This window comes from Labeo rohita, chromosome 5 (genome assembly GCF_022985175.1).
Source record: "Labeo rohita strain BAU-BD-2019 chromosome 5, IGBB_LRoh.1.0, whole genome shotgun sequence".
Lineage (NCBI taxonomy): Eukaryota > Metazoa > Chordata > Actinopteri > Cypriniformes > Cyprinidae > Labeo > Labeo rohita.
The window spans coordinates 41,770,070-41,784,654 of record NC_066873.1 but is presented as its reverse complement, the minus strand read 5'-3'; the positions used below and the strand labels follow the sequence as shown (position 1 = coordinate 41,784,654).

Genomic DNA, 14,585 nt, shown 5'->3' with positions numbered 1-14,585 from the left:
AGTTTAACCGTTCAGGACAAACATAGACTCATAAACAACTATCACTAAACAAAAAAACACAGCTGTGGATCATTCAGGTAACAACACAGTATTAAGAATCAAGTGTATGTAAACTTTTGATCAGGGTCATTTTTATAAATTTAAATATTTTCTCTTACAGACTAAAACCTATTTTATGTGAAATATCTTATTCAGGTCAGTACTAAATAAAAAATATCATGCATTTTGTATGATCCCTTTTATTTTGGTAAAATAATTAACATTTTGCAGATTCTGCAGGGTGTATGTAAACTTTTGACCTCAACTGTATACGGTATCAAAATTAGTGTCTTTTTACATATGAAGTAAAATGTTTCTACATGAATTTGTTATGTACGTACTCTGCGTCTGAATGCACTGAAACGACACAGATGCTCTCATGACTTTTCTTTAATTATATATCCCTTTGATAAGACTGTAAGATTTTTTCCAGGGCTGAAAGTGCCCAAAAACACACTGTACACACTTTACAAGGGAAACCACAACTCAGGCAAAACAAAAAACAAAACTCCTTTAAATTACATCATCTCTTGCAATATCTTTTAGGAAAAATATAAATATATATTTTTTCATCTCTTTTTTCAGTCTCACGCCACTATGGTACAGATCCATAGCCTGGGCCAAAGCCAAAAAGCCGTGGCACTCGCTCATCAGCCAATCAAATCGCAGTCAGTTGAAGGCAGTAGCAGCAGCGCTGAGACACATTAACAAAAGATCTTTCAGTCAATAAATAAGCAACTGGGTTTGTGTCAATTCAGCATGCAATCTACACATGGTTTCGGGAGAACGGGAACGATGGATTCGATCAGTGCTTTGTGTGAACAACAGGAACACGTCGAGAACATCATTAAAAGACTATGCAAAAACTATGGCTTACTACAAGACTACTACGATCGGTAGAAGATCTGAATACCTCTGTGCCAGTGTTTTACCATGTCAGATGGTTGAGTGCAGGTTTGGTGCACACTGGGATTAAATGCATTTCAAAGGCGTGACGTGAAGGGAAACGCTAGCAATATATAGACAACACATCAAGACAATACTCTAAAACTCTTTATAAACCAGTGCTTTGGCAGCTTAAAGAAAGATTCCAGGTTCAACATAAGTTTTTCACTGTTAAAAGCATCAGTAGCAGGTTGTTGATTACAAGAGAAAATCATTTTGAGCAATCCATCAGTTTGAATAACAAGCTCAAGTATATTTTTTACAGAAATGTTTGTTTTTATGACTAATTTTGCATTGTCAACACCTTAAAAAAAGGATATATTTTACATAAAGGAAATTAAGCTTGTTTTAGGACTGTTATTTTGTATTGACATTATTGTCTTTATAATTAAGCATTTTTTTCTCATGTGAATCTCATTATTGTATTATACCTTTTTATTTAATCAGCATTAGTGCACTGAAAATACTACTATAATGTGTAAACACTTTTTACAAATTATTATTTTCATATTTCAGTCATGAAAATTTGGAAGTGAAAAGTGTTTAAATTGTCCCAGATATTTCAGAACGCCAAAAAAAAAAAAAAAAATACATCACATGATGCTCCTGGAAATGTCTGTATGTCCATTATATATATGCACATCAATGCAGTACATAAAATTCTGCAATCGTGTGTTTACATATTCCTTTTTTTTTACGTTACAATTTGATTTTGAGAATTTGGAAGAGAAATTATTTTTTTATATAATGCCCCAAAAAAAGTATATTTTACATAAATAAAATTAAACCTGTTTTAGGACTTTTATTTTGCATTGACATTATTGCCTTGATAATTAAGCATATTTTGCTTCTCAAATTTCCATTTTTTCCTAACTGATCCACATTATTGCATTACAGCCTTTTTTAATTTAATCAGCATCAGTGCAGTGAAAATTCTACTATGATGTGTAAACATTTTTTACAAATTATATATATTTTTTTCACTTATTTTTTTTGCTTAAATTGTCCCAAACATTTCAGAACTCAAAAAACAAACTAAATAAAATTAACATAGAACATGTATACACCAAAAAAAAAAAAAAAAAAAAAAAAACAATTTACCTGCCTGTTATTTGGACTATCATTACTTTCATTACAATTAAGCACATTTTATTAAATTAGCATCAAAACAGTAAAACAAATACTACCATACCTGTATAAAAAATGTTCAAAATATTTTTCACCATCAGAACTTGTAAAGGAAATGTGCTTAATTGTCACATAAATAATAATAATGGTCCTAAAATAGGCTTATTTTTTTCATTCATGCTCTTGACAAGAGATCGTCAAAATGATTTTCTCTTGTAATCAACATTACACCAAAGACTTGACTTATGTATTGTACTAACTTGCATTGAACTCCTTTTCCTTCAAAGGTACTTGATGATCACTTTTATTAATCATATGTCAATAAAATGATATCATGCATGATAATGTTTCATTTCTGGTTTAATTTCCTATAGGTCAGAGTCAAATCTAATGCCACCGTATCACCGATCAGCATCAGATCGGTGTACGGGCCGAAGTCTACAGCACCAGACGAGTCTAGTATGATATGGAGGATGATCCGATCCAAATTAATGGGTGAATCTCATATGCCTGGGTCACATTTCACTCTAAAATCAGATTACAAAAGATGCAATTCATTTTTCCATGAAGATATTTTGCATTATGACACAAATTTCATGACAATCCAGCATTTCGGTTTGACGGTAATAAGAAATCAGGTGAAATATGACAGCTTTGGTGAGATTCACCCTGAAAACATCCAGATTATTAGCAGTCAAACTAGCCCCGTGATGGAGTATGTGTGTATCAGTGCTCGCATGCGCCTCGCCTGCGTCTTTTGAAGAGGAATTACCTGAAACGGTTACGGATGACAGATTTCCAATGATGTGTGACGCTAAGGGTTCAAATATCTTAAACTAGTTTTTTTTTCCCCAAAACACTGAATTCTGATTGTCTGGAGGTCATTAAAAAATCCAAACACACACATACAAAGAAAAGAAACAAATAAATAGTACAAATGTAATCAATGCATCGCCCACTTTTTCAGTTATGGAAGTCCTAAACTCATAGTCAAATCATTCGCGCTGAATCCAAAGCAGTCGCTGAATTCTTTGTAGTGTTTGCATGAGATTTTGAAATATTTTCGGATGGGGCAGATATGTACAAACACCAGTGCAGAGAACCGTCTATCTCATCTGTGCACCCGGCGCTCTTAAAGTGTAAACAGCATTTTCGTTCAAATCGTTCTTTGTGAACACGTACGTCCGTATGCTCGGATCATGTGAAGCGCTCCGGTTCACCTGTTTCACAGTCTGAAGACGTTATTTGGTAAACTGCTCCCCTTCAGAAACGCCGTCTGAAGTCTAGGGGCTTGTTTCATAGTCCTGTAAGTGCTTCCTTCCTCTCCTTCAACCGCAGCCTGTCTTTCTCGTCCTCCACGTTCCAGGAAGTGTGTCTCTCTGTGCCGTATGGGAGGATGGGAGGTGAGATGATGGGATAACAGTGGTGAGGTGTTCAGGAAGCTGATGGAGGTATCAAGACTCTTCGGTCTCCACCGGGACAAGTTGCGATGGTTTATTCAACACTGCTTCAGCTTCATCATACAGCTGGAGACAGAAACACAGTCTAATATTAGTTTAGGTTTTGACAAGGCATAATATTCTATTCGAAATCTGCTGGAAATATCTACATTTACAGTTGAGGTCAAAAGTTTACACCCCCTTTCAGATTCTGCAAAATGTTATTATTTTGACAAAATAAGAGGGATCATACAAAATGCATGTTATTGTTTATTTAGTACTGACCTAAATAAGATATTTCACATAAAAGATTTAGTCCACAAGAAAAAATAAGTTGAATTTATAAATATAACCCCACTCAAAAGTTTACATAAACTTGATTCTTAATACTGTGTTGTTACCTGAATAATCCACAGCTGTGTGTTTTTTTTTTGTGATAGTTGTTCATGAGTCCCTTGTTTGTCCTGAACAGTTAAACTGCCTGCTATTCTTCAGAAAATGTCCCACAATTCTTTGGTTTTTCAGCATTTTTGTGTATTTTTGTGGGGGGGGGGGGGGTGAAAACTTTTGAATTTGAAGATCAGGGTAAATGTAACTCATTTTGTCTTCTGTTCAGAAGTTTTCACCCCCAGCTCTTAATGCATCGTTTCTCCTTCTAAAGCATCAGTGAGCGTTTGAACCTTCTGTATTAGTTGCATATGAGTCCATCAGTTGTCCTTGATGTGAAAAGTTGGATCTCCAAAAATTCAGTCACTGTAGGAAAGGGTTCAAATACACAAAAATGCTGAAAACCAAATAATTTGTGGGACATGAAGGATTTTCTGAAGAACAGCGGGCAGGTCCAGACAAAATAAGTTCTTTCGCTGCTGATTGTGGCTTAAAATCACTTGTTTTTAAACTGCAATGCTTAAAATGTGTGCAAACAATATGTTTACGTGACCATGTAGCACAGCAACGTCACATGAGCGTGTAACAGCGACAGTCCAAAATCTCAACCCGTTGACAAATTTCAAATGTTTAATCGTGTCTACGGGTATATTGCCCTCCCCTAGTCGCAAGTATGACCGGAGAGATGGTTTAGGAGAGATGCCGTACCGGAATGAACTGCACATCCTGGAAGAGCTCTTGGATGAAGCGGCGTGAGGCCAGACGAAACATGCAGTTGGCCAGCAGGAAGGAGACCTCAGAGTACAGGCAGATGTCGTCAAATGTGAACGGAAACTTCTCTTTTATCCTGCAGAGGGCAGCAGAGCATTATGCAGGGATATAACAAACACAAAACACACACATACACTGTATTTCTCGTTCTTACGTGAGCAGTCCGGTTTCGTGTCCTTTGGTGCCGACTGAAGAGCTGAGGTTGATGACGAGTCGCAGAACCTCTTTCCTCAACAGAACTCTGCAGGCTGGTCCATCCTCAGATATTGCCTTTCCACCTATAGAAACACATGTTTGCTTTTCTATCTTGGACTTTTCATTGACCTATTGTTTTTATACTGAATGAATATTATTTTGTATATCTCCTAAATGTTTACATTCACATTTTATTGTTGATCCCTTCACAATGTAGCTGGTTTTAGCTTTTACTTTACTTGCAGTGGCTTTTGGTCCCCTAGAAATGTACAGTTTATCTGTGCCCATATCTATCTTGGCACTCTTACATTATTTTGATATTTCGATAATATCAAAACATTTAATAATTCATCATTAACCCTGCAAATGTAGTAGTAAATCCAAACAAACATAAACGTAGGTTTAATACATGCTAAACAAATATCTACTAGATTAACACACAAACTCACTTTTATACAATTTGTTGACATGTACGTCAGTGGAATGTCAAATAATGTAAGGTTCCTGACAAGATATTATTAATTTATTTAAAAAAACAACTGTTCTGGTAACTGCAATTGAAGTCAGCGTCTTGATTTTGTATATATTTGTTATTATTTTAATTTAATTATTATATATGTTAGGGTGGAAAAGATGTAAATGTTCTGTATGTTCTGCTGTTCCTTTGGATAGTACAACAAATTGTACAAAATAGTACAAAAAAATACAGTAATAATAATAACATTTATCAGTTATCAAGACAAAAAATCCTGTACTGTTGTGTACTTGGATGTCCCAATAGTGACAATGTGAAAAGCTGTGTCTCACTATGTGGTTTGGAATCTCAGTGGTAAAACAAAAGCAGTGCTGTGCATTTGTGTGACCCAGTCTCATTCTCACCTAGTATTAGCTCTGTGCTGGGAGTGCTGCTGGCCGAACCCTGACTGACGGCTGCGTCGCTGCAGCCCGAGATCCCCGAGAACTTGGACTGGGCGACCACCTCCAGGTGATTATGGGAAGGCTGGCTGTGCCACTGAGAAAAACCATCAGACAAATCTGCAAGAGAGAGGAGTCAGGTATGAGGAACAAAAGACTGGAGAAAAATCCTGAAATGTTTTCCTCAAAAACCATAATTTCTTTACGACTGAAGAAAGAAAGACATGAACATCTTGGATGACAAGGGGGTGAGTAAATTATCTGTGAACTGTTGTTCTGGAAGTGGACTTCTTGAAATCTAGAGTTTAAACCTTTCCACTTTCTCAACCATTTACTAACACTCACAGTCCCTCATGCTGCATCATAAGGACTGATTTCTTTCAAAAAGCAGCCGTATAACAAAAAAATCGTAATGAGATTATGTTTTATGAGCATGAAGTGCTCTGATACCTTGCGTTTGCTCACCTGTGCGGGTGTGTGTGTTGTTCAGGTGGCTGTGTGTGTGTGAGCCGAGCATGGTGAGAGCACTGCAGTACAGGCAGTTCTGCTCCGTGTGCTCCTGTAAGCCTGTACTCTCATCGGCTCCCAGCAGGTGGTGCTGTTCTGACCGGCTGCTGTTTAACAGCTCCGTTATGCTCATCTGCGACTTCAGTGCAGGACCACGACATGATTCTAAAAAACACACAAGAATAGACACAAGAAACAGAGATTTGTTTAATAAAATTAATTCTATAATATAATATAATTTATTTAAATATAATTACATACACTACCATTTTGGTTCTGTAAGGACTTTTTTTTTTAAAAAACTAATACTTTTATTCAGCAAGGACACATTAAAATGATCAAAATTAAGAGTCGACATTCATAAAGTTACAAAAGATTATTTTAAATAAATGCTGTTCTTTTGAACTTTATATTTATCAAAGGATCTGGAAAAAACGTATCATAGCATATTAGCAAATCAGCATATTAGAATGATTTTTGAAGGATCATGTGACACTGAAGACTGGAGTAATGATGCTGAAAACTCAGATTTGATCACAGGAATAAATTACATTTTAAAATATATTCAATTACAATTAGTTTATTAAAATTCTAATAATATTTCATAATATTACTGTATTTTAGAAACAATGAATGTAGCTTCTTCAAAATTATTAAAAAAAAAAAAATATATATATATATATATCTTACCAACCCCAAGCTTTAGAACAGCACTGAATTTCTATTTAATTATTAAAAATATTTGTACTATTATTATTATCATCATCATCATAATGATCATTTTTATTACTACTGCTGGTAGTGATAATAAAAATACAGAAAAATAAGAGTGATGCCACAAGCAGTCATACCATCAGATTCTCCAAAAAGAAATTTGGATGATTTTTCTCCAGCAGGTGGGCTTGTCCTCTTCTGGAAATATGATGTTTCTTTAATCTAAAAATAAAGTAAAATATAAAATGTTTAACTTACACTCTACACAATTAAACCACAGTAAGTTTTCTACAAAACAACAGTGCTTTAGACATCCATGTTTTACATTTTCGGTCATTATGACTAGGCAACTCTTGACTGGGGTATTTTTTGCTCATTTTATCCTATAATATGTAAAAAATAACAAATAATAAGAAAGTCTTACCACACGCTTCTCCTAAATAAGTCACACGATCAGAGTTATACCCATAGTGAGGGCAAAAAAAGGTTAAAATTACTGCATCTTTAAATTAATCAGCACTTAACGGAAATTCAATCAAATTGGCTCCACATGCCAGAGATGCATTACTAAAAGTACACATGGTGAAAACACAACAAACTGTACCTGAAACATGTGGTTGATGTCCAGGGGCAGCGCCAGGCCAATGTAGTCCTCACTGCAGCCAAAGGTGGCGCTAGAGACCATGGATCGCAGAGAAGAGGAGCGCTGCAGGGTGGAGTGATTGATCGGACTCAATAAGTCCTCCTTGTCCAGAGATGCAAAACTCAGAGCTTTCAAAAACCTTTGAGGAAAGTGAACATGAGCACACGCACAAAACATTAGCATTATTCCAATAAATCTTCATCTCGACTTTCGCTTTTATTAGTACGGTCAACAAATATTTTAAAAAACCTTTATGACTGAGAAAACACTGTATACCTACGCCTGGACATTTACCTTTATGCAGAAATTAGGGCTGCACAATTAATTGAATTTCTAATCATGATTACAATTACAGATGCCACAATTATGAAATCGTTCAAAGGCACAATTACAAAAAATAAAAAAATAAAACCCACTTACATTATTCTGCTTTCTTAAGATTTGTGTGTATGAGAGAGAGAGAGAGAGAAAGAGAGAGAGAGAGTGTTTTTCCTTCAGGTTATCTTAAGGTTTTTTCTTTTTTTCCCTCATTGTTTTAATTTTTTAATTTTTACTTTTTTTATATTTAAAGAAGAAACTATACAAATGTGGCACGCAGTGCTTCAAACAATGGTATAAAGCTATTCAAACATTAAATGTAAATTGTGATAATCACAATTACAAATTCAAGAGAATAATCGACAATTATGATTTTGTCATAATCGTGCAGCCCTAGCAGAGATTAATTTTAATCCTGCCACAAAACACTTGCAGTAATTTTGAGTAACATGAAGGCTATATCCCAATATGCAAACGAAATAACATGCAAATTACATTAGTGCTTACCAAATCGTAGTACGAAAAAAACAAGAATACTGTCTCTGGTGGATTTTAGCATTACAAACATGATAATCAACCAACATGATGCATGTAATAACAACTAGACTATCTAAAAGCTTGTGAATTGGGATGCACCCAAAGACATTGCTTTTTTTCAAGCAGTTTTACTTGTTTGAGATGAGTTGGAATTGAATTTCCAAGAGTAGATTGAGCATCCCAGTTCAGCACTACATCAAAGTTTGCGGTTTTCCTAAAGGACTGTTTCCACAAGCATCTGACCAAGTATTTAAGGTGCATTAGTTAGGGCTGTGACGGTGGCAGATTCTTTCCACCGCGGTGGTAATGGATCAACTATCGTCGATGGCGTGATATATATGCGTGTTTATTTCAGCCTACAATACACTAAAGAAAATATCAAAGAAATTATACAGTTAAATAAGAAAGTGGCCAAAATAAAAACGGTAGATATTAAACAAACATTTGTTGCATAAATTTGTAACAACCTCACCCAAACCTTGTCCGACGGCTCATCAAAATTACCAGCTCGAGTCCGACTGGAGCCCAAGTCTTTTCTCTCTCTTTCCCATTAGCCTACACTGTTGCATCCACTGAAATAGTTTTGTTTTTAACAGGAACATGGTTATGTTTCTTTTCGTTCCTTTATAAAGTTAATTTAGAAATACATTTTTGGTTTGTTACATTAAGCTTTTTGCTTTTTAACCTAACAACCAAGCGGCCAGAGAGTTGATCACAGCTTATGTTTGATCAATTTTGCCTTCTCAAATCATCACGACTTGCCTAAAATAAAATCTCCAAGCATATCACAATGTTATTTAAAATGTTTAACTTAGATAAATGCACGCTATTATGCGCATACAATCGTTTGTTGAAGAGTGGAAGCTAAATGCTCTTTGCAGGACATCTTGCAAAAAAATTAAAAATTCGCCGTAATCATTACTCATAAAGGTAAGCATAATATATCATCCGGAACGGTACAGGGTCTAATTTTATTTAGGTGCACTCACAACATCAACAAAATGTTGTGCTTTTGTAAAAATAAAGAAAACAAACAAGATGCACTTTCTGATGTCTCAGTGTTGAACAGGAGCGCTGCACAAAAATGAAACTAAACTCAACGAATGCTTGCCTTACAGTCAGGATAATTATATCTATAGAAAGCTTTAAAATTATTACTTAACTACTTTAAAACAAAACAATTCAAATCGAATACAAAAACTCTTTCATTATACAATGCATTTCTCTCTAAAGGTGCGTCCAATGAGCAAATGGCGAGTCAGGATCGTCATCTTTGTGAGACTGGCTCAGAAAATGCTAGTTTATTAATAATTCATTCAAGTATGTCCTTATTTCCCTCCTACACATTCATGGTAATTACTTTTTCCAGAGTTTTGCAAGCTTTAGCTTACTGTGTGCGTATGCACGCAGATCTCTTCCAGCAGCTGCGAAGGCATCTGTGCTCGCTGCTGCTGCCAGCGGGGACACTAACCGCGGTGGTGCGGTTGTCATTGCGACCGTCACAGCCCTAGCATTAGTATCTAATCACTCACCCATCATCCAATGTGAATGAATGAGTGAAAGATGAGTATTTGCAGGGAAATAACAATGGAACTGTAGTCACATGAGACGGGACATTGCCTTGTACTCTACAGTGTTTCTATGAGGGAACTCTATGGCAGGTCTAAGCTAATGAGGGGATCCTACTCTTGAGCTGCTCTACCCACCATGGCACAAGAGTTCTGGACACTCTGTGGTGGGAGATGAACGGCCCAGAATACCATTTACGAGAACACCTGAGAACCAGCAAAAAAACACCCAAAAAACTTCCCATTGCACTTTCATATATAGGTGAATGGAAGGGGGAAAAAACTGTCAAGAAGTCATTTTTTAACCCAACCAAACAACCCAACAACTACAAAATATTTATGTATTTTAAATTAAATATATTTCATTACAAAAATACAGTACCTTAAATTGTATTTAATTACATTATAATTTAATAATATAAGTAAGATATTTTCATTATTATTATTATTATTATTAAAAAAACTTCATTCAGAGTTTTTGAAACATATACACATATATATATATACACACATATTATATATATATATATATATATATATATACATATACATACATACATATATATATATATATATATATATATATATATATATATATATATATATATATATATATATATATATATATATATATATATATATATATATATAAAACCTTTGAATCATTGATTCACACGATTCGTTCAAAACACAGATTCATTCAGAAACTAAATGCCACTGTGTTGCTCGGAGACATGCAAAAATTCTGCTATGGCTTCGAAGGTAATGTTCTCTGCAAAATTGAGCAAATTTTGTGTGAATTTCCCAGGTGACAAAACACATACAGGGGCATTTTTTGCACCAATCTGATGCAAACCATCATGAATTTTAGGGCATAACTGCATTTATGGAGCTGTTGCCTTGCATCATATTTGTCAACAGTAAACTATATGAAATTAGGGTGACCACCTGTCCCGCTTTGCACCGCACAGCATTTTCACCCCTTGTCCCGCACATCACATATTGAGAAAATGTCCCGCATTTTCATCAGCCTGTTTTTAATGATCATATTAAGAAAATGTCCATGCGTTCTTTTGCCTTTTAAGAAAGCTTTTTATTTATTCTTTTGGTGGCATAATTTCTTCACAAAGGATTTGCAAACCTCATCAAGTGATCTAGAACCACCGACGAAAAATGGTAGAGCGCACACAGAAAAACAAGATATTCTCCATACATTTTAATCATGAATTAATTACTTAAAAAAATAAAGAAATAAATCGATGCAGCTTTCAAACGTGACTTTCTTCTTATTTTAATAGTTTGTTTGAGGTGGTTTCTATAGCGTTGTTTTAATGACAAATGTCTGCAGCGCATTATTGTATTGATTTTCTTCACTGTCATAAAAAAAGACGCGCTTTCTCTCGTTTGCCTGCGCTCGCTCAGAAACACAGATCAGCGCATATGACAACGGATGTAATTAGTATTTACATAGCATAACAGCAGAAAATGTGTCAGTCTCACACGTGTGAGCATTGTCCCGCAAAAACACAACTATATCCCGCAACAGCCTTATTGCCAGGTGGTCACCCTATGTGAAATATAAGATGACGTACAGATCTGGGGGCGGGGCCAGCACATTAACTGCATTAAAATGTTTTAAATCACGTTATTATTTTCCTAATTAAACTGACAGCCCTAATATATAGATAAATAGATATACAGATATATTGGAGCAAAAACATTTGTAGTTTACTAAAATATTAATGCTACGTACCTGCGTGGTGTGAGCCGTGAGTCAAGGCTGCGTGTTTTCATGGTGATCGTATCTGTAAACAGCACGTCTTTAGCAGGAGACGCCAGTGCTTCGCTGTGTGAAAGAGATGGGTGGATCCTCTGCTGCTGTAGGCGTTTCAGCGTGGCGTATCCCAGCGCGTCACGCGGGCTCGTGTAAATGTAGCTGCAATCCACCAGACTCTTGATGGTGGCCACAGAGGGTGACTTCAGCGACTGCGCCCTGCGGGGCAGAGTGTGCGCCGACCCAGGAGGAACCAGCGAGGTGGAATTAGACTTAGACAACAGGATGTGGTTGTGGTTGGACTGAGGACTGAGCGAGTGCTGCATTTTCACAGTTTTGGTGCTGACCACCGTGTTCAGGCTGGCACAGTCCGTATCCATGGCGATGGAGGAGGCGGGCTCGCGGGAAGGGGAGGAGCTCATGGAGCTGATGCCGCTGGTAGTCGTGTCCGTGTTGAAGCTATGACTGCGGCTCTTAAATGTCCCGCCGCCGGGCAGCACAGACGCGCCGTCGCAGGTCAGACGCTCCCTGCTGCTTCGTTCCCGCTGACCTTCACCCGGGGTCACGGCCTTATGTTGACCTCTGCCTTCCGAATCCAAGGATCCCTCTGTGGCGTACGGCTCTGCTAGTGCTTTTATACCCACAAATGAAGTCTCTAGGCTGACCGTTGGGCTGCGAGGCAGGCGACTGCCATTATAAAAGACCTCACTCTGCCCCGAGTGGCCCGGAGAATAGTTTGAGGGCTCCGTTATGGTCCGGTTGCGCTGCATGAGCCGGAGCTCTTCAGGAGATTTTCCAGCGTTTGTTGTGCCTTTAGTGTCACTGGGGCTCCGTCCCTTCTTACTAGGGAGAGACAGGGAGTTCAGAAAGCGATTTCGGAGATGTGAAGGGGTCAGGATGGTGAAGGGGCTTCTGTCTTTTGAGGTTTTTGTGTGTATACTGAGAGAGGAGTCCTCGTACATGTCCACACCCTCACGATCATCGTCCATAAAATACAAACCTGAGTGAGACGTGAAATATTACTACGAATGTAAAATGCAAAACAACAGATTGCAATGACTATTTATGCATACATTTGTGGTGTGTAATTAAAACTATTAGAAGTGGTCTTAACCAAATTAAAGCTGAAATTGTATAAAAAAAAAAATTAAATTAAAATCTTAAATGAAAATCTGAAATTTTGCCTTGGCAACTAAACGAAACAGAAATAAGCATAAAAAAAAACCAAACACACATACTTAAGAATAAAAAGAGTATATAACAACATCACTAAAACTAAAATTAAAATAAACACTGAAAAAATAAAAGCTAATTTAAAACATTGATAAAAATTAGAATAAAAAGTTTAAAGTGAAGTGCTGAAATTAGTCAATTTAGACCTGAAATAAGTATTAAATAAATAAATAAACAAACAAACAAACAAACAAATTTACTTAAACATGAAAAACATAACATTAATAAAACAAACTAAAATGAAAATGAACACTAAAAATATATACAAAGCTCATTTAAAACACTGATAAAAATCTGATATTTTGCCTTGGCAATTAAAAGAAATAAAAAGTTTAAAGTGAAGTGCTAAAATTAGTAAAGCAAGAACTGAAATATGTGTTAAAATAAAGAAACAAACAAACAAAAAAGTATATAACATTAATAAAACAAAAATAAAATTACAATGCACACTGAAAATATAAAAAGCTCATTCAAAACATTGATAAAAATCTGATATTTTGCATTGGCAATTAAACTAAATAAAAAGTTAATTTATTTCGATTAATTTATTTTTAAATAAAAGTGCTAAAATTAGTAAAATTAGAGAAAAATAGTAAAATTAGAACTGAAATAAGTTTTAAAATACATAAACTTACTAATTAAACATTAAAAAAACAACATTACTAAAACTACAATTAAAATAATCACTGAAAATATAAAAAGCTAATTCAAAAATTTTATCAAAATTTTGCCTTGGCAACTGAATCAAATAAAAAGTTTACAATGAAGTGCTATAATTAGTCAAATTAAAACTAAAATATAAAAAAAAAAAATAATAATAATAAAAATAAAAAAAGCATATAATAACATTACTAAAACAAACTAAAATTAAAATGAACACTGAAAATGAAAAAATGTAATCCAAAATATTCTAAATAATACTAAAATACTGATTACAATCAACATTACATTATTCATAACCCAATTTACTTCCATAATTTGACATATTAGAGACACAAGAGATTCAATTTGGAAAAAAAAAAAAAAACAGTAAACAGTGCAAAAAAGCTTCTTGCCATGCTTTTCGTTAAAAATTACATGAAAATATTTTTTTTTAAAAAATCTAAAAAAACAGCTCTTTAGCTTGCTTCCAAATCAAGATACAAATTATGATTATTTTAGTATATTATAAATATTGTTGGCTTTTGGACAAATTGTTGTGTTGCACTGAATAAAAGTATCTGTAAATATAACATACATGTAAACATCCTGCAAAAAAAAAAAAAAAAAAAAAAAAAAAAAAAGTAAAACATGTCTTCAGAGAATTAATTTTGAAGAGCAATTTTTTTAAATAAACACCACTGGCATAATTAGTGTATTTAGAGATGTGGTGCAAAATGTTCAATATAATACTAAAAAGAAGTTTAACTGACAATAGATTCTCATTAAACAGTAATGCAATTACTGTAACAGTACATCTTTCTAGTGTAAGG

The 14,585-nt window shown here is 35.0% G+C and overlaps 1 protein-coding gene across 1 annotated transcript in view; it reads right to left on the bottom strand.

The window, feature by feature from the left end:
- Positions 1 to 414: 414 nt before the first annotated feature.
- The window catches only part of rictora (RPTOR independent companion of MTOR, complex 2 a), a 33,466-nt gene continuing 19,295 nt past the window's right edge, over positions 415 to 14,585 (bottom strand). The window contains exons 31-38 of the mRNA XM_051109723.1: positions 11,860 to 12,880; positions 7,645 to 7,822; positions 7,178 to 7,262; positions 6,285 to 6,491; positions 5,784 to 5,939; positions 4,864 to 4,987; positions 4,647 to 4,785; positions 415 to 3,638 (exon numbers count right to left, since the gene is read on the bottom strand). Coding sequence (XP_050965680.1) covers positions 3,567 to 3,638; positions 4,647 to 4,785; positions 4,864 to 4,987; positions 5,784 to 5,939; positions 6,285 to 6,491; positions 7,178 to 7,262; positions 7,645 to 7,822; positions 11,860 to 12,880 — 1,982 coding nt within the window. The 3' untranslated portion in view covers positions 415 to 3,566. The remainder of the gene's footprint in view (positions 3,639 to 4,646; positions 4,786 to 4,863; positions 4,988 to 5,783; positions 5,940 to 6,284; positions 6,492 to 7,177; positions 7,263 to 7,644; positions 7,823 to 11,859; positions 12,881 to 14,585) is intronic.